The 18,554-nt window shown below is 41.6% G+C and overlaps 1 protein-coding gene across 1 annotated transcript in view; it reads left to right on the plus strand.

Annotated features, from left to right (window-relative positions):
• The window catches only part of DOK6 (docking protein 6), a 357,850-nt gene that overhangs the window by 143,302 nt on the left and 195,994 nt on the right, over window positions 1-18,554 (plus strand). The window contains exon 2 of the mRNA XM_038746957.1: window positions 13,699-13,806. Within this exon, the coding sequence (XP_038602885.1) occupies window positions 13,699-13,806 (108 nt within the window). The remainder of the gene's footprint in view (window positions 1-13,698; window positions 13,807-18,554) is intronic.

Raw genomic sequence — 18,554 nt, forward strand, 5'->3', positions numbered from 1 at the left:
CTAAGCACTGGGATAGATATAGGAGAATCAGGCCCCACATGGGGCCCATAGTCTAAGCAGGAAGGTGAAGAGGCATTAAATCCCCATTCTCCAGATGAAGGAACTGAGGCACAGAGATGTGCCCAAGGTCATTCATTAATTCAATCGTATTTGTAGAGTGCTTATTGTATGCAGGGCGCTTGGCCAAGTACAATATAACAATTAGTAGAGATATTTGGGAAACACTGCAGATAGATGCAGAGTCAGGATTAGAAACCAGGTCCTCTGATTCCCAGGCTTATGCTCTTTCCACTGGACCACATCACTTCTGTGTCTATTTAAAGTGCCTACCATGTACTGCACCAGGTTTCTTCCTCAGTGTCTCCAAAGAAAGGAAAGGACACCTTGCCAAAGCATGGGCCTTCACTGTTTACACCACCAGTAGGCATTTCCAGCTTTTGAAGTTGCCAGGTTTCTGAAGAGGTTTGGTGTACTGGGGCTGACTAGAGGACAGAGTCTGAGGGGATTTTACTGGGATATTTCCGGTCATTTTACTGAATCCCAAATATGAACCATTGATCCCGGGATGGCCTGGTCAACTGGCTGGACCTGGGAATGTGCCATCACCAGAGGCTTGTGAAATTGCCTCCCCTGAGATCTTTAAACAGGAGTTCAGACACTCATCCATATGGGCTTTGAGACCATGAACCGGAAGGGAAAAAAAACCAAATTAGTGCTTCCTGCTCCGTTCAGCTACAGAACTGGGAATCATGACCATCAAGACACCTGACCGGTTTGTAACCAAGGAAGCCTGGTGTGGAGAAGGAGACTGTGTCAATAGGTTTGCCACTGGCATCAAGTTCAAATGTGGACAGGGATGGGCTAACCAGAATCAGTTCTGAAGTCTTTTTTCCCCGAAGTCCACCCTTTCGTCACAAATTTTTTTTCACGTAAACATCTTCAGTGTATTGAGGATATATTGATTTGGGAAGGAAAGTATTTTCTGTAGCGGCCATTTGTTAAAATTACTCGAAGTACTAATTATTAGTTCTACATAATGCATTCACTCCAGGATGCAATTAGAAATAGATTATTTAGATTGATTCATTTTATATTACAGAACCTAATGATTGTATCCATCTAAAGACTCCTTCACTCTCTAGCACTGCGGGTGGTGTTTAAAGCAAAATGATTTTCTGTCATTCCTAGTTTACTCCAAAATTGGAATCCTTTTCATTTGCTCGAGATTGCTTCTTACCACTAAGAGGGAACCACCAGAACTGAATTTTTGCCACCATAGATCAGGGGCTTAAATGGTAGATGGGCATCTGGGGTCCCATAGGAAGCCTCCGCAAGTGGAACTATATCATGATTAGTCAGTACTAACCAAGCATTTACTGTATGAAAACACTATGCTAAAAAAAGGCTGAAGTTCATCAGATCGGGTCCAGAGTCAATCTCATACAGAGCTCAAATTCTGAGAGATAGGGAGAGAATATGTCTATTTTACATATCAGGAAACTATGGTCCAGAGAGAGGTTAAGTGACTTGTCCAAGGTCACCCAGCAGGCAAGTGGCAGACCTGGGACTAGAACCCTGATCAGGAGACTCCCAGTCCTGTGATCCTTCCACTAAGCTGATGAAATCTGAGTGACTTAGGTTCAGTTCCCCTAGGAACAGAGAAGAGAAAATTGCATTTTTCATTGAATTCACTTCTTACCTTGGATTCTACCGAAAAAGCGGTAGGAGTCCCAGCCAGAGACACAACTGGTATGAAAAGCTCTGAATGATGGAATCATTCATTCATTCATTCAATCATATTTACTGAGCACTTACTGTGTGCAGAGCACTGTACTAAGTGCTTGGGAAGTACAAGTTGACAATATACAGGGACAGTCCCTACCCAACAGTGGGCTCACAGTCTGGAAATCAATCAGTGACTCTGTCCACAGCTGTTTTACATCAATCAATCAATCAATGGTATTTATTGAACACATAATGTGTGCAGAGCACTATATTAAGAGCTTGGAGAAGTACAATACCATGGAGTTGGTAGACACGATCCTGTCATCAGATCGGGTCCAGAGTCAGTCTCATACAGAGCTCAAATTCCAAGAGATAGGGAGAGAATATGTCTATTTTACATATCAGGAAACTATGGCCCAGAGAGAGGTTAAGTGACTTGTCCAAGGTCACCCAGCAGGCAAGTGGCAGAGCTAGGACTAGAACCCTGATCAGGGGACTCCCGGTCCTGTGATCCTTCCTGTGACACGATCCTGGCCCACAGGGAATTTCAAGCCTATAGAAGACAAGCCAGATGAGCCTGGCTGCTGCTGTTTCATCCGTTGCAGGGGCCTGGAAGGAAAGCCTAGTGGTGTCTTCATCCCCACTCCCCTACCCTGGAATACTGGCTCCATCTGGGTCAAGGCCAGAGACTACGATAACACAGACAGATTCCCCAAATTGGCATAGGGGTCATGCGCTTCCCTATATTCAGGACGACATTAAGAATAAAACTACAGTCATGAAGAAGTGTGTGTGTGTTCACTCTGTTTTTCTCTTAGTTGACACTCTTCTCTCTGTAAATTTAACCACAAACTCCTGAAGCTTTTCCGATACCTTGATTGTGCTCTTTATGCCATTGCAGAAAGAATATCTAACAGTCCCTGAGCAACTAAGTTGACTTTCCCTCAGTGACAAGAAGCCTCTCTCCCACCACCCAGGCTGATGGAGGATTTATTCACCACTTCTAGTAGCCCTTTAGGGGTTGTGGGAGACAAGAAAAGGCCAGGAAGAGTCACTGGAATTTCTCCCGAAGTTAGTCCAGAAGGTTAGCTAGTCCTCCCACTAGATTTCATTCTTAGGTTGATGACCCAGAGCCATGAACCAGAACTCTCCTGCGGCAGTCTCTCCTCAGACTCAGAATGCCCCAGAGAGTAGCACTGTCACACTGAGAGACCTCCCATAGGACAACCAGCCCCCATCCTGGCTCCCAGCAGAAGGGCAGCACCTAGAATTACCTAACCATATGCCTTCTTCTGAAAATTAATTAATCAGTTGATCATATTTATTGAGTGAGTACTGAGCTTACGGTCTAGAGGGTGAGACAGACATTAATATAAATAAATAAATTACAGAGAGGTAAACAAGGGCTGTGGGGATGGGGGTTGGGGGAGGGGGCGTTGAATAAAGGGAGCAAGTCAGCATGATGCAGAAGGGAGTGGGGGAAAAGAAAAAGTTTTCCCACCCTAACCCTATCCTCCCCATGACTTACTTATCACTTTCTCATCCCACCACCATCACCACTGTCTCACAAGTCCATAACTTTGGCCTTTTCTTTGACTCATCTCTCTCAGCCAACCCACATATTCAATTTGTCACCAATTTTTATCATTTCAGCCTTCACAACATCTCTAAGATCTGCCCTTTCCTCTCCATCCAAACTGCTATCACATTAATTGAAGCACTTAGCCTATCCCACCTTAATTACCGCAATCAACATCCTGGCTGATGATGACGGCATTTATCAAGCGCTTACTATGTGCAAAGCACTGTTCTAAGCGCTGGGGAGGTTACAAGGTGATCAGGTTTTCCCACAGGGGGCTCACAGTCTTAATCCCCATTTTACAGCTGAGGTAACTGAGGCACAGAGAAGTTAAGTGACTTACCCAAAATCACCCAGCTGACAATTGGCAGAGCTGGGATTTGAACCTATGACCTCTGACTCCAAATAATAATAATAATGATAATAATAATAATAATGGCATTTATTAAGTGCTTACTATGTGCAAAGCACTGTTCTAAGCACTGGGGGGATATAAGGTGATCAGGTTGTCCCACGTGGGACTCACAGTCTTCATCCCCATTTTACAGATGAGGTCACTGAGGCTCTGAGAAGTTAACTGACTTGCCCAAGGTCACACAGCAGACATGTGGCGGAGCCGCGATTCAAACCCATGACCTCTGACTCCAAAGCCCGTGCTCTTTCCACTGAGCCAGGCTGCTTCTCTAAAATAATAATTTTGGTATTCGTTTAGCACTTACTATGTGCAAAACACTGTACTAGGCGCTGGGGTAGATACAAGGTGATCAGGTTTTCCCACAGGGGGCTCACAGTCTTAATCCCCATTTTCCAGATGAGGTAACTGAGGCACAGAGAGATTAAGTGACTTGTCTAAAGTGGGGGCTCACAGTCTTAATCCCCATTTTCCAGATGAGGTAACTGAGGCACAGGGAGATTAAGTGACTTGTCTAAAGTCACACAGCTGATAAATGGCGGAGCTGAGATTAGAACCCATGACCTCTGACTCCCAAGCCCGTGCTCTTTCCACTGAGCCACGCTGCTCTCCCTGCCTCCTCTATATCCCCGCTTCAGTCCACACTTCACTCTTCTCTATGGAACATTTTTCTTTAAAACCATTTAGTCCGTGTCTTCCCACTCCTCTAGTGATTGTCCATCCACTTCTGCATTAAATAGAAACTCTGTACCATTGACTTTAAAGTGTTCAATCATCTTGCCCCCTCCTTCCTTCCCACCCTGATTTCCTACCATTACCCAGTCTGCATACTTCATTCCTCTAATGCCTACCTACCCACTGTATCTCCAGCTCATATATCTTGTTACCAATCCCTCATCCACATTCTGCCTCTGGCCTGGAACTCCCTGCCTCTTCACATTTGACAGGCAATCAGTCTCCCCACCTTCAGAGCCACACTCTCCTCATCTTCAAAAACTCATTAAAATCACATGTCCTCCAAGAGGCATTCCCTGACTAAACCCTCATTTCCTCTTCTCCTACTCTCTTCTGAGTCACCCTTGAACTTGCACACTTTATGCACTTACGTACATATTCACATTATTTATTTACATTAATGTCAGTCTCCCCCTCTAGAATATAAGCTCCTTGTTGGAAGGGAACATGTTTACCAACTTTGTTAGATTGCACTTTCCCAAGCGCTTAGTACAGTGCTTTGCCCACAGTAAGTGCTTGATAAATGATGGACTGATTCATCATCATCATCAATCGTATTTATTGAGCGCTTACTATGTGCAGAGCACTGTACTAAGCGCTTGGGAAGTAAAAATTGGCAACATATAGAGACAGTCTCTACCCAACAGTGGGCTCACAGTCTAAAAGGGGGAGGCAGAGAACAAAACCAAACATACTAACAAAATAAAATAGAATAGATATGTACAAATAAAATAAATAAATAGAGTAATAAATATGTACAAACATATATACATATATACAGGTGCTGTGGGGAAGGGAAGGAGGTAAGATGGGGGGGATGGAGAGGGGGACGAGGGGGAGAGGAAGGAAGGGGCTCAGTCTGGGAAGGCCTCCTGATTGATCAAGCTAAGAAAAAAATATGTGTGGTGGGGTTCAAAGCAGAAAAGTCTCACTCTGCTCAGAACACCACTGAGCTAACCATTTCCTGATGTCTCTATCTGGGTTTAAATATGTTTGCTACAGCACCAGTGAAAAGTTTAGAAAAATCAATGGTATTTATTGAGCATGTAATGTGTGCAGAACACTGAGCTAAGTGCTTGGGAGAGTACAACAGAATTGGTTGACACATTCCCAGCCCACAAGATGCTTAACAGAAGGAGAATTATAAAGAGGTGACACTTGCAAACAATTGAGGATGATAAGCTAGGAAGAATAATTAACCTGTCAACATGTGAAGATACTGAGAGAATCAATCAATCAATCAATCATATTTATTGAGAGCTTACTGTGCGCAGAGCACTGTACTAGGCGCTTGGAAAGTACAAGTTGGCAACATATAGAGACAGTCCCTACCCAACAGTGGGCTCACAGTCTATGCAAGAAGACAGTGGACTTGGTGTCATCTTCCTCTTTTTCTCTTCCTTTGACAGTAGCTCTTAGCCTCCTTGTGTCTGTAATATTAATAACTAGTGCATTTGTTGAGTGCTTACTATATGCCAGAAACTGTACTAAGAGCTGGGGTGGATATAAGCAAATCAGGATGGACACAGTCCCTGCCCCAGTGGGACTCAAAGTCTCACTCTCCATTTTCCAGATGAGATAACTGAGGCCCAGTGACTTCCCAAAGCCAAATAGCAGGCAAGTGGTGGAGTCAAGATTAGAACCCATGACCTTCTGACCCTCAGGCCCATGCTCTATCCACTACGCCATGCTTTTTCCCCACCACAGGCCGACATACCCCCTTGAGACCATAAGCTCACTGTGGGCAGGGAATGGATCTACCCACCTTCTTGTATTGTACTCTCTCGAGTGCTTAGTACAGTGCTCTGCATACAGTAAACACTCAGTAAAGCAGCAACAATGAACTGAGAAGCAGTCACATCATCAGCAACACTAATAAGATTTTTAATGAGTTCTTTTACCTTACCAAATAAATGCTTGGCCTTATCAATATATTTTTTAATAGAGAATAAGTAGATAATTTAAAAAATTAGCAAATTTATTCAATGCTGTTGAATATGCAATTTATCATAATGAAGATAAGGGTTGTTCTCCAGCAGGCATTTAGTTGAAGTAAGGTTGGCTGTTAGGATGCCAAGACCACTTTGCTTCATTAATTTGATTTTTAGATTATTTTTTTTTCTTTTTGCCCAAAGAGCTGTTCTCCTCTTTGATTACATTGGTCTCAGCAGTCGATGAATAAATAATGTATCTAAAAATTAATGACATTAAAACTGGTGTTCCCTTTGCCTTCATTACTCCAGCTATCAATTCCTAATTTATTCATTGTTCTTCCTTTAATTTTCTAGTTATTCTTAGTTTGTGTTTCTCTCTCTGACACCCCAATCCTTATAGATTGTCAGTCCTCTGGAGGTCAGAGGTGGTGTGTTAATTGTCCTTATCCCTTTGCCCAGTGCTTAGTAGAGGAAAAGGCCCAAAATAAGGGTTCAGCAAACAGTAACAGGAATATAACAGCAACAATGATAATGATAAGGTGGATGATCAAGTAATCAAAATGTTGATCAAAGACAACAGCAACAACTTAAGATTTTACTTTGCAGAAGAAGGCAATGGTAAACCACTTCAGCATATTTTACCAAGAAAATTCTATGGATTAATCCATAAAGTTTCTATGAATAGGGAATGCCTCAATGACATTTAATGAAAAAGAAAAAGAATTATAATAATAATAGTAATCCCACCACCTCATGGAGAAAATGCAAAGTAATTATAATGATGGTATTTGTTAAGTACTTACTCTGTGCCAAGCTCTGTTCTAAGGACTGGAGTAGATAGTCTTAATCTCTATTTTACAGATGAGGTAACTGAAGCGAAAGTTAAATGACTTGCCCAGATCACACAGATGACAAGTGGCAGAGCTGGGATTAGAACCCGTGTCCTCTGATTCCCAAGCCCATGCTTTTTCCACAAAGCCATGCTGCTTCTCTACATTACTAGAAGCATGGCGTAGTGGATAGAGCACAGATTTGGGAGTCAGAAAATCATGGGTTCTAATCCTTGCTCTGCCACTTGTCTGCTGTGTGGCCTTGGGCAAGTCACTTCACTTCTCTGTGCCTCAAATACTTCATTGTTTAAAATGGGGATTGAGACTATAAGCACCACATGGGACAGGGATTGTGCCCAACCCAATTTGCTTGAATCCACCCCAGCGCTTAGTACAGTGCCTTGCACGTAGTAAGTACTTAAGAAATACCACAATTATTATTATTATGATCTTCCAAAAAGTAAACCTTGAGCTAAAATTCCAGTTTTACCTCTTTTGCCTACATCTAAACCCATATTCTCAGGGAGTCTATATCTATTAATAGTCTTCAGGTACAGAAACCTGCATATTTCAAAGTACAAAAGTATTTGTGCCTACAAAATCCAGAGACCTGAGACCCCAGTGTATTTTTAGGTTTGAATTACCAGCTTCCTTTTAAATAAAACATGCCCAACCTCAGTTATAGGACTCAGTTTCCCTCTAGACTGTAGACTTGTTATGGGCAGGGAATGTGTCTGCTAATTATGTTGTATTGTACTGTCCCGAGTGTTTAGTATAGTGTTTTGCATATAGCAAACAATAAATAAGCCCAATGTGGGCAGGGATTGTCTCTATTGATGAATTGTACTTTCCAAGCACTTAATGGAGTGCTCTGCACACAGTAAGTGCTCAATAAATGCGACTGAATGAATGAATGATTGATTGATTGAGTCAGACCTAGAATAAGCCGCTGCTGAGGAAATTTAAACTAACTCTGAGCACATGTAAACCTTTAGACAAAACTCATATTAGTTATCTTTCTGGGAAAAGAAGGACCTGCTACATCTGAGTGATCTGGCTTTCTGTGAGGAAATAATAAAATCCAATGAGAGGGAATCCTCTTAATATTTTCAGACTGTGCCTCATCTCATTGTAGTGTATCTAGCCTAGCACTTAGCACAGGGCTTGTAATATAGTGAATGCTTAACAAATGCCCCAATTATTATTATTATTGTTATCATCATTATTATCAAAATTACCATTATAAACTTGATAACTGAATCACCAATGGGATTTGGATATTTGTCCAATTTTTCATAGATTCAGAATCCAAATCTACATAGGGTGACTCTACAGTCATCACAGAGAAAGTCCTATGAAGCCCCAAGAAACATGGCATCAGTCTGATTGGCGGATATGCTTCAGACTTCTCATCATCATCAATCATATTTATTGAGCGCTTACTGTGTGCAGAGCACTGTACTAAGCACTTACTGTGTGCAGAGCACTGTACTAAGACTTCTCCTATATCTAGTCTTGTTTCTTTACCCTGTTGCCACCTTTGCCAGCCTCTGGACAATTCCTGGTGTTCTCCCTGGTTGGTACGTGGTTGGAAGCAGTCCAGAGATCCCTTATACTGTTGGGAGAATATCAATCAGAAAAATGCCAGGACCAATCAAGAAGCCTACTTTTCACACGATAGCCCAATAACAAATAGGACAACAGGACAATAACCCCTGCTTTTAGGAGGTGAGGAGATTTTTTCACACACAGCTCTTGAAGCATCCTGAGTTTGCTTCTGAAATTGATATTATCCCCAAATTCAAGTCTTTGAAGTTATCCGTCTTTTACTAAGAATGCACCAAACATTTGCCCAAAACGTCAGGGAAAAAATGGGTTTCAGCGTGACCTAGAGGAAATCACCCAGGATTAAGACTCAGGCTAAGGGTCCGGGTTTCAGCCCTGCCTTTTTCTGGGCAAGTCACTTTAATTTCTGGGTGTCTTAATTTGTAAATTAAAAATAAAGTGTATGTTCTCTCTCCCACTTAGACTGTGAACCCTGGGTTGGGCAAGGACTGTGTCCAATTCGATTATTTTGAACCTACCGTACCCATCGTCGAAGGGTAGAAATGCCCATTAAAAATAAACTTTTAAATAGAGTGCTAATCTTCTAAACATTAGAGCTGTTGGAAAACTCAATAAATCAAGCCAAAATTGATTTTAACATTTCTTAGCATATAAAAATGAGGATATAAACACTTCAGCACACTAAAAGACAGATTTGAAAATGGGCATGTGTGGCTTGTATGAGGTTATTTTACTTTTTCATTTGAGAGCTATGTGTTGCTTTTATTCTTAGTTCAGTGCCGGGCATATAGTAAGTGCTCAATAAATACAATCATTAACAATTTACTCCCCTTACAGTGATTGAAAGTCCTGGGCGACAGGTAACATTACGGATGCTAGGGTGGGAGAATGGGAAAATGCGAGGAAATACCTGGAATAAGCCGGGATCCCTGCTGTATAAAGAAGCACTAGAATCTTATCATTTTGGTCATATTGATATCTAGCCTGGGTATTTTCATAAGTGCAGCTCAAAATATAAAATAGGAATAAGGTGTGGCCTCAGATATCTGTGTATCAGAATGAAAGTATTGTGAATGTCACATTTTTTGGATATATGCTCTTTGTTGTCACTAATGAGACATGGGTATTATCCCAATTCAAAGAGAACTAGAGTCTTTAATATCACTCATAATGCAGTTCCCCAGCAGGGGGATAACTCAAGGTTATCTGAATGTTTCATCTCCAAGAAATTCAGGCGATTGATCGTCAATGAAAGCACATTAATCTATTTTCATCCATAAAGATTATGTGCACAGAGAACTCTGAAAAGTTATAACAATCATCGTTAAAGGGTAGAAATACCCATTAAAAATAAACTTTTAAATAGAGTGCTAATCTTCTAAACATTAGAGATGTTGGAAAACTCAATAAATCAAGCCAAAATTGATTTTAGCATTTCTTAGCATATAAAAATGAGGATATAAACACTTCAGCACACTATAAGACAGATTTGAAAATGAGCGTGGGTGGCTTGTATAAGGTTATTTTACTATTTCATTTGAGAGCTATGTGCTGCTTTTATTCTTTTGGGGGTACTGAATTCAGTTCTCACATGACTAAACTTTAGGATACAACTTCATCCTCCAAGGCTGCACTTGACTGGAAATGGCTGACTTTTATGATTACCACTTACATTAGCAATTCCTCTTGTGCTCCACAATCCATGCAATTCATTTTAAACCTAATCCTGAACATACTCTAGTAGTAGTATTAATAGTATTTATTAAACTCTTACCGTGAGCAGAGCACTGTATTAATCCCTGAGAAAGAAGCAGCAAGTTATAGTGGATAGAGCCAAGCCTGGGAGTCAGAAGATCCTGCTCTGTGACCTTGGGCAAGTCACTTCACTTCTCTGAGCCTCAGTTACCTCATTTGTAAAATGGGGATTGAGACTGTGAGCCCCAATTGTCCAACTCAATTTACCACCCCAGCACTTAGTTCAGTGCCTGGCACATGGTAAGAACTTATTAATAATAATAATGATAACAATAAATAATAATTATGGTACTGGTTAAGCACTTACTATATGCCAAGCACTGTTCTAAGCACTGGGTTGGATAAAAGGTAATCAAGTGTGGACACAGTCCCTGTACCACTCTGGGCTCACATTCTTAATCTGCATTTCTTACAGATAATAATAATAATAATGGTGGAATTTGTTAAGCACTTACTATGTGCAAGGCACTGTTCTAAGCACTGGGGTAGATACAAGGTAATCAGGTTGTCCCACATTGGGCTCACAGTCTTAATCCCCATTTTACAGAGGAGGGAACTGAGGCCCAGAGAAGTGAAGTGACTTGCCTAAGGTCACACAGCAGACAAGTGGCGGAGCCGGGATTAAAACCCATGACCTCTGACTCCCAAGCCCAGGCTCTTTCCACTGAGCCATGCTGCTTCTTACAGATGAGGTACCTGAAGCACAGAGAAGTTAAGTGACTTGCCCAAGGTCATGCAGAAGACAAGTACTGGAGCAGGGATTAGAACTCATTCCCTTCTGATACCCAGGCCCATGCTCTATCCACTACATCACGATGCATCCCAGCACTTAAATACCATTATTATTATTATTATTATTATTATTATTATTATTATTATTATTATTATTACTATTATTATTATTTATACACAGGTAGATAGCAATGTAATTCCAGCATCAGTTTTCAAAAGTCAGTTGGGCAAAGACCATGTAAGAACAGGTGTGGAGGAACACAAGCTTTGTATTGTGCTTTTGTGAAAGGGATTTTTGTGCAATAAGGTGGAGACCAACAAACCCAATGACTGGAGCAGGAAATTTTGTAATTGAGAGCTTGGAGACAGGGGATCTTGGTGGCTGCACAGAACATTCTCTGTCCAGGAACATCCAATTTGATCCCAGGGATGGGGTTGCAGACTGAGCTAGAACTCCCAGCTCTAATATGAAGGTGAATGCTGTAGTTTGGGTGGAGTTGCTGAGGGAAACCCAGTGGAAGTCTTTGTGGAAAGCACTTGCGGTTGGCTTGGTGTGTGCGTCATCCTTTGTTTGCTTTCCCGAGTGACTGCTCCATAGCTATTCTACCAACACCACACTAACATCACATGGACCGTTGAATGCTAGTCCACCCACCTCTGCCTTAACCTCAAGCGTTTCTTTAGGGGAACCTCTGACCCCAGTCTCTTCCCGAGCCATTGGTTCCACCCTCCGCAGGGCATTGCTTACCAAGTGGAGAACTTGGTGGCAGGACCTGAGGGGTAGGGAGGATGGTTAATTGAAATAAAAATCCAGCACGTAAGGGCATCTGGTGCTACGTCAGTAATGGGCGGTGGACCAACCAGTTAAAAACCAGGCTATTCAGGGTAAGGCCAGATGAATAAAAATAGAAAGAGTGTGGCTCAGTGGAAAGAGCACAGGCTTTGGAGTCAGAGGTCATGGGTTCAAATTCCGGCTCTGCCAATTGTCAGCTGGGTGACTTTGGGCAAGTCACTTAACTTCTCTGGGCCTCAGTTGCCTCATCTGTAAAATAGGGATTAAGACTGTGAGCCACATGTGGGACAACCTGATCACCTTGTATCCCCCCAGCGCTTAGAACAGTGCTTGGCACATAGTAAGCACTTAACAAATACCATCATTATCTCCCCCTTCTATACTGTGAGCCCATTGCTGTGTAGGGACTGCCTCTATATGTTGCTGACTTGTACTTCCCAAGTGCTTAGTACAGTGCTCTGCACACAGTAAGCGCTCAATAAATACGATTGATTGAATGAATGAATGAATAGCCACACTAGCTCCAAGATCCAGGGGGATGCAAAGAAATTGGTTTGGGTGGCCTCATCACAGATCTCCCATGCAAAAAACTGTAAGCTCCTTTAAGCCAGGGATCATATCTCCCTACTCTACTGAACTCTCTAAGTGTTCTATATACAGTAAGCACTCAATAAATACTCTAGACTGTAACCTCTTTGTGGGCAGGGAACATGCCAACCAACTCTGTTGTACTGTACTTTCCCAAGCACTTAGTACAGTGCTCTGCACACAGTAAGTGCACAATAAATACCACTAATTGATCCGAGAAGCCCAGCAGACCATTACTCTTCTCCATCTTCAAAGCCCTACTAAAAACCACATCTCCCCCAGGAAGCCTCCCTAAGTCTCTCATCTCCCCCACCCTATTTCCCCCAGAACTGCATTACTTATGGGATTGAGTCCTTACCGACTAATCACTGAGATACTCACCTCACCCTCTAGCCAATGCAGTTACTTATGTACATATCTTTAACTTGATTTAGTTTCCCCTCTTCAAGTAATGTTCTTTAGTGTTTATCTGCCTTACTACACTGTAAATTCCTTGAGGGCAGGGATCAGGACTACTAATTCCATTGTACTCTCACAAGTGCTGAGTACAATGCTCAACACAGAGTAAGTGCTCAATAAATATTATTGATGGATTAATAGGAGACTGACTGGTTCAACAGGGAGTTTGAGGCTGCCTCGAGGTTGGGGGTGGGAGGGATTCCCTCCAATCTTTCCTGAATTGGTCAGGTCTCTAACCTGCCTGGGAATTAAGAGAGGGTTGATAATGATAGTGGAGAGCCAATCCAGAATGTAGAATACATTCAAATGGATGGGAAGCCAACTTGTTATGAGCCTGATCATCATTGAGCATTTTAGAAAATGGTCTTTTTATAAATTAAATAATCCTTTCTTTAAGAGCTCCTTAATGAACAACATGTCAAGGGCCAATTAAAATTGCAGTTTGAGAGGATTCTTCATTCTTCATCAAAGATGGCTGCTTTCATTGAAATTGCTTCACAGTGGATTAATTGAACCAGACAAATCAGGTTTCTAGTGCTCATAAGCTTGTTTAAGGAAATGTGTAACAAGAGTCCTTCACTTTCTTGCAGATATTCAGGAGGTGTTGGTTGGTTTTCAAGAAGGCTTCTAGCAAAGGACCCAGAAGACTAGAAAAATTTCCAGATGAGAAGGCAGCTTATTTCAGAAACTTTCATAAGGTATGTTACAACCTTTGTTTCCTTGGGGAATAATTGAATCCAACATCGGTGTGGAGGGGAGTATTCCCTTTGACAAGATGTAAAGAAAATGGCCACTCCAATATCTCAAGATGTCCTTCCCATAGGAAAAGTCCCCATAGGAAAAGTTCCTGCTCCCTATTGTTATTTGATGAGCTTGTCTAAAATGCTGGTGGTGTCCTGTAAAATGGAGGGACTTCTCTCACTACCATGCTGCAAAAACAGGATGGTGCATAAGTCAACTTGAAAATTTTCAAAATGCTTAATAGGCATATTGTTCCAGCTAAGCTTAACTGTGTATTTACTGGGGTTATTCAAACCATAGACCAAGTCTGGGGTATGCCAACCATGGAGTTTAGTTGATAGTATTACTAATTCTATCAAGATCTTAGATGCACCCCATTTTCTCCTATCTTTTTACTGCATTTTGGGCCCTGGGAACATCAAATAGAGATGTTCCACTACACCACCTAAAATAGTTAATTCACTGATAGTTCACTGCAGGGGATAGAGTGCTCAATTTTGGCTTTTACTGAAAATAGACTTTCCTCTCAGGGATGTTTACATGAATCTTAAACCACAAATAGCAGCACTGTGATTTGAGACTGAATGAACCTGGAGAACTTGTCCTCAGCTTGTTCCTGGTCATATCTCATCATGGCATTGAGATTCTTTGTCCCACATTGGCAGGGGAGTTGCTCGGTCTTCTACTTCTCCTTAGAAGATTTGGCCAAAGAGAGCCAGCAGGAAAAGTTGCTATTTCATGAGAATAGCAGGAAATTTCCTGTTCTGAGTTTGCCAAAGAAGACTTCAAAATTATTCCTTGTCTTGGACCTGGTCAGCCTATTCTCTTTGGCCAGAACAATCAGTCAAAATCAATGGTATTTATTGAGAGCTTACTGTGTGCACAGCACTGTACTAAGCACATGGAAAAGTACAATAGAGTTGATAGACATAACCCCTGCCCACAAGGATTTCACAGTCTACAGGGGTAGACAAACATTACAGATAAGAGAAATAGTAAATGGTAAGGTTATGATAATAACTGCTGGGGGATGAGATTATTAAGATTATTATGATGATATTTTCTAAGTGCTTATTATGTGTCGAGCTCTGTTCCAAGCACTGGGGTAGATATAAGTTAATCAGGTCGGACCCAGTCCCTGACCTACACGGGTATCACAGTCAAACAAGGAGAAGAACAGTCACTGAATTCCAATTTTTCAGATAAGAAGACTGAGGCACAGAAAAGTTATTACTTGCCAAAGTTCACACAACAGGCAACTGATAGAGTAGGGATTAGAACCCAAGTTCCCTGACTCTCAGATTTGTGATCTTTCCACTAGGTGAAGCTTCTCCCCTAAATTGGTGTGCTTAGGGGGGACATAGTCAAGTGCAGAGTAGCACAGAGGGGAGGGTGGTTAGAGAAAATGAAGACTTAGGGAAGCCCTCTTGGAGGAAATCTGATATTAGGTAGATGTCAGACTCATTAGATTAGTCTAGGTGGCTAATGCTATTATGGAGATGGTGATCATTTTTTGAAAAGGTAGCATTAGCCACCTAGACTCCAATCCAACAGTCTCCCTCTGTTCTTTCACTCAAATCTTGGTATGTCTTTTCTAATCATTAGTCCTCTTCTAGGTCCAAAGCCTTGTTTGGTTTAAAAATTGAAAGTTTTACTAAAAGAAGTAGCTTGGTTTAGTGGACAGAGCACAGGCCTGGGAGTCAGAAGAACTTGGGTTCTAATGCCAGCTCTGCAACCTTGGGCAAGTTACTTAACTTCTCTGGGTCTCAGTTACCTCATCTGTAAACAGGATTAAGAGTGTGAATCCCATGTCACATAGGGACTCTGTCCAACCTGATTAACTTGTCTCTACCCCAGCACTTAGAACAGTGCCTGACACATAGTAAATGCTCAACAAGTACCATAATTATTATTATTATGATTATTATTAGTGGCTCTACTGTCTCGGCTCCAGGCATGATACCTACTAATTCTCCCTCTCAAAACATGAGCCCAACAGACTTTTCAGGCATTCTTAGGTAACACGGATTACGTGAAATGTCAGATTTAGAGAGAGTAGGTGCCAGGCGAAACATTAATCACTCATCCCCTCAGAAACTGTTGAAGTCCCACACCCTTTGAAGATATTTCCAGGAGGCAATGAGGCCAGTCCAAAAGAAACAAATGGACCTTAACTGAACTAAGACAAAATGAAAGCCCCAACGCCCTGCCACCACAAAATCCAGGCCAAGAACATTGCTACCGCAGGAGCTGCTTTGATTACAACCTCACTATTCTACCTTCGAGGAGGGGATACCAACTTTTGAGGAATTTTGGGGGTATTTCTGTCTATCGGCTTACTCCTCCTCTGTCCCTCAAAGGAAAGAGAAAAAACAGATGTGAACTTTCACTGTGAATCCATTCACTCTCTCTGTGTTCATTAAAAAACAAATAATTGATCTCTATATATGATTAAATAATGGAAGTGCAGCTCTCTAATGTCCTCTCTTCAACAAGTATCATTTCCTGCTGATTCTACAGATGCTTCCAGTATCCATCAGAGAAAGAATATCCAAATAAATCAAAAACAAAGCACCCAGGTTTTCCATATGACCAGGCTGCATAAATGCCCTGTCCTAGTCTTAGCCACCTTATTCCAGTGTATTTGGAATAAGCAGCGTGGCTCAGTGGAAAAGAGCCCGGGCTTTGGAGTCAGTGGTCAAGGGCTCAAATCCCGGCTCTGCCAACTGTCAGCCATGTGACTTTGGGCAAGTCACTTCACTTCTCTGTGCCTCAGTTCCCTCATCTGTAAAATGGGGATTGTCTGTGAGCCCCCCATGGGACAACCTGATCACCTTGTATCCCCTAATACCTTAGAACAGTGCTTTGCACATAGTAAGTGCTTAATAAATACCATTATTATTATTATTATTATTATTATTATTGTTATTATTGGGAACATAGGGACTCCACCTGATAGTGGTCACTTCCTAGAGCTTAATGGTTGCTCCCCGTAGTTATAGAGCATGGGCCTAAGAATCAGGAGCACCTGGGTTCTAATCCTGGCTCTACCACTTGTCTTCTGTGTGACCTTGGGCAAGTCACTTCACTTCTCTGTGCCTCAGTTACCTCATCTGTGAATTGGGGATTGAGACTGTGAGCTCTATGTGGAATAAGGACTGTGTCCAACCCTATTTGCTTGTATCCACCCCAGTGCTTAGTGCAGTGCCTGGCACATAGTAAACACCTAACACATACCACAGTTATTATTATCATTATTGTTTTGTTATTGAGGTTTTATCTGTTCAAAATATATTATTGCCAGGGCCAATTTGAAGGGAAAGCATGCAAAGCACTACTTACACTTTGATTTAAAACTGCAAGCTATTATTTTCCCAATTTGTAAAGGAATACACCAAGGCACACTTAATTTATTGGTGGGATGTACCTAGCGGGGAAGTGGCAAAGTCTAGAACAAATCCTAGACCTCTTGATGCCCAGTATCAAATTCTATTTCATCTCCCACTAAAACTCCAAAAAATGATTGAGACATTTCATTCATGGATCGAACAACCAGTGGCATTTAATGAGTTCTGTACTCAGCCTCTGAAAGAGTATATTAAAAGCAAAAAATACACTCATTCCCTGCTGCCTTCGAGGATCTTACATTCTAATTTTTTCCTCATTTAAATAAGGCATAAATATAAGGTGCTTAGTTTTGAGTTTTTTTGGATTTTTTTTGGTATTTGTAAACTGCTTATTATGTGCCAGGCACTAAACTAAGTGCAAGCTTACATGGTAGGACACAGTTCCTGTCCCACATGGGGCTCTTAGTCTTAATTCCCATTTTAGAGATAAGGTAACTGAGGCACAGAGAAATTGTGACCTTGCCCAAGGATACAAGTGGTGGAGTCACAATTAGAACGCAGACCCTCCTGACTCCTGGGCCCATGCTCTAACCATTAGGTCAGAATGCTCCTCTGAGTTTTCACAAGTCATCTCTTTGACCCCTCCCTGCTGAATATTTTCTCATCTTGTGTTGCGCAGATGGTTGAAATGGTGCCCCAGTTTTTCCTACTACATGGGCACTGGTTGTATCTTCTTTTGGGTCATTTACTCTGCTTGGAAACTATTTGTTAGCATTGGCAAATCCAGTAATTTACTAGAAACTCTGGGAGTTTGAGGTGGGAAATTGGGCAAGGAGACAACAGGCAGTAGTTGGGATGGCTGTCTTCAAAGAGGTGGCAAATTACAGAAAGCACCATTTAAATGAGAAACTGCTAGTAGAATAATGGTTAAAATGTTAAATGTTCTGCACACCAAACCATAAAATTTATGGTAATTATCAAGACTCTCTTAAATATAAAGCTATCTGCACAATGTAATTGTTCTAAAGAGACATCCTCTGTACCCAAAAGCAAATTACAAAATAATTGGAACTGTGCAAGCCATAAATGTGTTATTGGAGATTCAGGACCCCAGCAGGCAACAGGTGAGATAATACTGGGAAATCCCTTTAAACTTTAGTAGCAGCTAATGCATTTCCAGATATGCCATGCAGCAAGAACTTGGTGTCATAAAAGCCTCTGAGAAAGACAGCTCATAAGGCCCATCTTCACATAAGCAAGAAAACAAATAATCAATTTACTCATCCAATTTATAAATGAAATCCAGCCAACAATCATTCTTTACAAGTCTTCCTATAACAACATAATAATACCTCTCC

The sequence above is a fragment of the Tachyglossus aculeatus genome, chromosome 5 (assembly GCF_015852505.1).
Source record: "Tachyglossus aculeatus isolate mTacAcu1 chromosome 5, mTacAcu1.pri, whole genome shotgun sequence".
NCBI classification, from domain to species: Eukaryota; Metazoa; Chordata; class Mammalia; order Monotremata; family Tachyglossidae; genus Tachyglossus; species Tachyglossus aculeatus.